The following is a 6571-nucleotide window of genomic DNA, read 5'->3' as shown; positions in this document are numbered from 1 at the left end:
TTCACCACTTCACCTTCTTCCACGAATTGTTCGGAACGCTGTTCACATGTTTCCACGAATTGTTCGGAACGCTGTTCACATGTTTCCACGAATTCTTCGGAACGCTGTTTACCATGCATTCGTTGTTTTTTCACGCAAAACTACATATAAATATCCAATGAGACAAATTTACAAATGAGTAAATGCCTCTTCTCATTCATTATTAAATGCGTCTTTCTTATTTCGTTTACATTTGTATTACCGTGGACTGCCGGAGTGACTGATCATTATATCTTCAAGATGTTACATGGTGATCTTCGTGCTCCAAATAATCACTTATTTGTACCTGCGACTAAGCTGATCACCAGAGGACATTGTTACACAGGAAAATTTTGAGGCGAACAATGCCAAAGTGTTCAAAATCAAGCTCGATCGACACTGGGGTAGACAATGGTCCTTCCTCTTTCTTAAGCTGATCTTCATTTTGTGGCTTTTACAGCCTATCATGAAATCATGAAGATGACCAACAGTCCTTGATGTGTGCGCAGAAGTAGTTTAATAAGTTGTATTTAACTCTTAGGAACAGACTGGGATAACTACAGGATACTAGTTAGTAGTTACTACTAGTACTACTGTCCCTACTATGCCGTGTGGTGTGTGTCTAATATTTACGGTGGGATTAATATATATACAATGGCGAGACTGACTACCAATATGTTATTGTAAGGCTAGGCCAAGAATAGATGTTGTATGTTATGTTGGGTGTTCCTTTTTTTATATTGTACGTCAGATAATTGTACAGTGATTATTAGCACTGGCGATATAGTTCGCATGAGTAACCTCAGTTTTTTCTGGTAACCATTCGTTTATAAGAAACTTTTATTTTAAAAAATTGTTTTCGTTTATTGAGATTAATATATCTAATACTTATTTAAGTTAGTGATTCGTGTTATTTGTCATGTACTGTATTTTCTGGAAGCATGTCGATATCTGAAGAGAGAATGGAACACGGAAGTGGAAATTGAAACAGGAAATTGAAACTCGTTTCAAATTTATATATTTTAGTAAACCTTCTTAGTTTGGCAAATATTAAACATTACTCGAACAAATATCATTAATATAACTTGAACTCCTTCGTTTGATTATGTGGAAGCGAGGGATAAGTCGTTGTTCTGAGCTTGTTCCGGTGTTTTAAATTCAAACGGCGCCTCGAGGGCATCTCGTCACTTTTTACAGGTTCTATTTAAACAAATGTTTCCTGTTTGTGCACAACAAACCTGTCTTTAGATCTTCTCACAATTGAGTTTAACAATCGCTAAATTATTGGATTTTTTCTCCTTACCGTCTTACGGTCGCGAATATGTGTCCTTAGGAGTTAGGTATTTATTAATATTATCACATCACATATTTATAAGTTGTATAGGCCTATGTATATTTTCTCATTTATTTCTTGCAGTCGAGGCTGTTGTCGTTGAGATGGTTTGAAATGACTTCGCAATTCGTGAACAACTTTATCCCCTTAAAGGTGAGTGTACTTGTACGTTTCTATGCACCTGAGTGCAACGTGATGATGTGATTGATCCGAATATCGTATTTATTAAACCTGTGTGTACCTGGGAGTACCTGCGGGTGTTTTGCATACATATACTATACAGTATTTTGAATTTGGACCAAACGTGTTTATCAGTGACACAAAACGCGATGCCACAGGTTGTTGGTGACACAAAATACACCCGGATACTGATGGAATCATTATTGTGTAAACCCTGTTTGACTGTAACATTGATTACCTCTGCCACGGAAGGTGGATGGAGGTTATGTTTTGCCTCTGTCTGTCTTTGTCTGTCAGTGAGCAGGATATCTCAAAGTTGTGGACGGATTCGGACGAAACTTGGTGGACAGTTTAGGAGTGTGACTAGGAAGAATTGATTCAATTTTGGTGAAGATCTGGATCCGGATCCGGATATGAGAATTTTTTATTTTTAAGAGATTCTTCAACATTGAGAGAAGGGACCAAAATGTTGTATAAAACGATATTTCAAAAAGTTGTGGACGAGTTATGACAAAACTTGATGGACGAGTTGGGTAGGTGACAATAACAAGCCGATTAGATTTTGGTTCGGGTCTGGATCCGGTTACAAAATGTGTGTTCTGCAATGGCGGTGGTATGTGCTCTCCCGAGTGCTATTCTAGTTTTCAAAGTAACTTTCCAATGATTATGTAATGTTGGTTATTAATTTTTTATAGCATGTTGTGAATTCCCACAATTCTTGCCCACTTCCTTCACCCACCTTGTTATACCAAAGGCTTAATGTACACTGCGGGTGTAAAGATTGACGTTTTGGTGAGGAGGCTGCACCAACACGTGAGGGTTTGAATATCACCCTAAAAATATGGATTTTTGGCCTAAAGGTACGCAGCATGGCCTAGAGGTACGCACATTCACCTCTAAGCTGTCTGGCTGGGTTTGTCTCCCGACCCGGCTCCAAACTGAGTCTGGTGTTTCATAGGCAGTGTGATTCATCAGTGTGTGTGCCATCCTTCGGATGGACGGTAAATGAGTGTCCCGTCGACCAGCATTTGTTGGTGGACGTTGAAGATCCCACGGTGTCCTCCTCCACGAGTAGGCGAGCTATCGCCGGCACCTTAGCCAAGTTCCAAATTCCTGCGGTAACTAGTCAAACGTCAGGCCTGGCCAGCCGGTTTGTGAAGACTCGGGCCAAGCTTCCCCCGGCCAACCCCGCAAGAAAGGTGTGATAATGGTGGCCCTTTAAGAAGAAGTTGTATCCGGCCATAAAACATTGCTTCAAAAAGGGGACCGCAGTGCCCAAAAAATAGCCAAACCCCGCTCTGTGGGGAAAAATGGCTTTAAAAGGCGGTTCTTTAAGAAGTTGTGCAAATACGCAAAAACAGACTAATGATGAAGTGCAACGACAATATACTCGTACTTTACAATGATAACAATAAAAGGCTGTTCAACGTAATTTTTGAATTGTTGAGTAAATGCTGCACCTACATGTCGGAACTCTACTGCAGTTAGAGTGAGATTATACACCTCTACGTCAAGGTCTTACCATGTAACAACGAATTGAGCATCATCTACTGTTACTTGCGGCACATTTATCAAGTGCTCTGCTTCTTCACGAATGTAGTCTTTTGGGCCCCATCTCAGTACAATCTCTTTCTCTAACTCCATTAGAGTTGCCAAGTCATGTTGCCTTTTGTATCCAAGGCCCAATCGTAAGTATTATGAATGGTCACCATGTTTGATTTAATAGTGTTGTTGTAATAATGCTTGAAAGTAAATGCATTGTGATATCTCGACTATAATAAAGTACAATAACTAATTGTGTTCCGCACAGTAGCATTTTCAGTTGAAAGCATATGAATGTTTAATGGTAAGTGCCTACACGAGGGGATTATCAGAGACGAACATTCAACCATCCTTATCAATAATTAACATGTCTGTCTAATATTGCACGCTTCGTACATTGTTGCATTTTTTGAAGGGCTTTGATGTGATTTTGTTTTGTATTTGGTTTTGGTTCCACCCCACCTCCCACCCCCATCAAAGTCTCTGACCTGTGTGTATACGACTGGGTCCGTTACGCAGTTTGATGTAGGCTACATTATTTGAACCTGGCATTTATCGAACAATAGATGGTGGAATATGATGACATGGGAATGGTTTTTGAGAATGATTGCAAGGTGCTTGTCACAATAAGAATGTGCATTTCAACTTTAAGAAAAAAACAAAAGTAAAAGCTAATTTAAATAAATGAACAGGATTATAATTAATTAAATGTATATGAATGAATGAATGAATGATCGTTTTAAGGCCATTAAATGTATATATGTTTAAATATTAATTAATTAAATGTATATATGTGGGAAAATTACACACCCAGGCCAAGAAGCAAACCCAGGTCCTCTGGTGAACCATACCAGTGCTCTGCCATCTGAACTATCTGGGTGACCCTGACAAAGCATGCAATTTTCCCACATATAATTGCCACTCTCCGTTACTGCTTCCTGGGCACTCGCTGCCAACCATAGGAGCAACAGGTCTGTTATGGCCATGTAATTTTCCCACATATATCAATTTAATTATTTATAATCCTGTTCATTTATTTAATTTTGTCACTACGTCCCAGTGGTGTTTATAATAGTGGACATGGATTTGTCCCCCAATTGGAGGAAGACCCTCTCATGATCACGCTGTTGGTGCTCCTATGGTTGGCGGCGCGTGCCCTGGAAGCATTGACGGAAAGAGACTGGCAATCATATGTGTGGGAAAATTGCATGCTCACTCAGGGTCGCCCAGATAGCTCAGATGGCAGAGCACTGGTACGGTTCACCGGAGGACCTGGGTTTGATTCGTGGTATGGGCATGTAATTTTTCCACATATGTCCAAAAAAAAATAAAAAAATCGAATGTATGTTTTCATAAAATTATCTTGATACCAGGAAGACAAGCTCATTACCTCTACCACTGAAGGTGGACAGGGGTTATGTTTTCAACCTTGTCTGTTTGTTTGTGTGCAGGATCTATCAAAAAGTTGTGGATGGATTTGGATGAAATTTGGTGGACAGATTGAGTGTGTGACAAGGACGGAATGATTAGATTTTGGTGAATATCCAAATCCGCGTCCGAATATTAGAAGTTTTTAACTGATTCTTCACCATTGAGAGATGGAGGAAAAAACGATATATATAGCACCATATCTCAAAAAGTTGTGGACGGATTCGGACGAAACTTGGTGGAGAGGTTGGCTGTGCAACATGGACGAATTGAATCGAGTTTGGTGAAGATGTGGATCTGGATATGAGAATTTTTTTTAATTTTTAAGTGATTCTTCACCATCGAGTGATATGGCCAAAATTATATATAGCCCGGTATATCAAATTGTGGACGAGTTATGACAAAACTTGGTTGATGAGTTGGCTCGGTGAAAAGAACAGGCCGATTCGATGTTAGTCCAGGTCCGAATCCAGATTCGGCCGATCATTGGGATACAAAACATAAACTTATCAGCATGGTTTATACTTCTTTTCATCCCACATTCAATTTTAAATCATACGAGGGTGTCTTTGGTTTTTGCACTTTATGCATGGACTGTCATGGTGTTTTATTATGTAGTTGTTGGAGTAGTAGGAGTAGTTGTTGAAATTGTAATAATTGTGAAGTATTAAATGATAATAAAACAAGAGCAGGCAGAATGGGCTGGAGGTATCCATACTCACCTTTGAGCTATCTATCAGGTTTGTGCTTTTTAAGTTGTCTTGAGATGAGCATTACATCCATTGACATTTTGAATAATTGGCATTGATGCCAAGTTTAAATTTGAGCTTGCATCACTGTGGACCTGGCTGCTTGATTTCTTCATCTGAGACTTACTTCTGAAACTTTCAACTCCCAATTCCTGCTGATTGCCATGGGAAGATGGTACTATAAAGTACAAGTGACAACACAACACAACAGAACACAACAGAAGAGGAATGAAGAAGAAGCAGCATTACTGACAGACGTCAATATAAGGATCGAGTCTTGGAGCTTGTGCTGAGAGAGGCACAGTTTTTTTTTAAAGTACAAATGGAGTTTTGTTTCAGCATCTTCACGAAGACGTCACTGCTGGGTCACTTCATTTTTCTGCGTCATGAATGGGGCTTGCACATCTTCCGTTTCTTTTGGATGCTTCCCTGGTCTTGCCTGTTGCGCAGTTCAGTTTGTACACGACGCCGTACAGCATCCTTCATGTCAAGCTGTTCGACTAAGATTTTCTTTGTGCTCGGGTGGAAAATTCAGTTGATTTAGTTCTATGAGCCACGCGCCAGTTTTATTCCCCTCTTCCAGAAGTCGTGGCTTGATTAAAGGGGAGATTCGCTGATTTCAGAATATTATTATTACATTTATATTTTTCAGGGGAATTTCAGGGGATTAAAGGGGAATTTACATTTATATTCATTGAACTCCATTCAATATACAATGTGCGCTGAGTGGGTTCATCAAAAACGTAGTGGTCTGAGAGGGTCATTAACCAGTGTGGCAGCTACATTCAAATGTAAGGTGTGCACAGAGGGAGCTGCAGATGGAGGAAATGTTGAGTTGGATCTTGGAGACGGCGTGAAGCTGGAAGGTGTGAAAACATTTTGCTACCTCGGAGACATGCTGAATGGAGAAGGTGGATCAGACTCGGCAACGGTTGCTCGAGTGAGATGTGCATGGAAGAAGTTTCGGGAACTGGGTGGCGTGCTGATGATGAGGGGAGTGTCGTTGAAGCTGAAGGGAAAGGTGTATGCTGCATGTGTGAGAAGTGTTATGATTTATTGGCGAGACATGGGTAATGAACGTAGAGCAGCAACGAAGGTTGGAAAGGGTGGAAATGCGAATGGTTCGGTGGATGTGTGGAGTATCGTTGAGAGAGAGAGGAAGACAAATGATGAATTGCGAAAGATGATGGGAATAGAGCCTGTGATTGATGCTGTGAAGAGGAACAGGTTGAGATGGTTTGGTCATGTGTTGAGGAAGGATGAAAGTGACTGGTTGAGAAGAGTGATGGAAATGAATGTAGAAGGAAGCAGAGGACGGGGA

The 6571-nt window shown here is 40.3% G+C and overlaps 1 protein-coding gene across 1 annotated transcript in view; it reads left to right on the top strand.

The window, feature by feature from the left end:
• The first annotated feature begins 262 nt into the window (after positions 1–262).
• Positions 263–6571, top strand: part of SLX4IP (SLX4 interacting protein) — a 106318-nt gene continuing 100009 nt past the window's right edge. Inside the window, exons 1-2 of the mRNA XM_068099463.2 lie at positions 263–289; positions 1436–1504. Of these exons, the coding sequence (XP_067955564.2) occupies positions 287–289; positions 1436–1504 (72 nt within the window). The 5' untranslated portion in view covers positions 263–286. The remainder of the gene's footprint in view (positions 290–1435; positions 1505–6571) is intronic.

Source organism: Myxine glutinosa, chromosome 9 (assembly GCF_964187855.1).
Source record: "Myxine glutinosa chromosome 9, kmMyxGlut1.1, whole genome shotgun sequence".
NCBI classification, from domain to species: Eukaryota; Metazoa; Chordata; class Myxini; order Myxiniformes; family Myxinidae; genus Myxine; species Myxine glutinosa.
Note: the sequence above shows the minus strand (reverse complement) of the source record. Positions and strands in the feature narration are given on the sequence as shown.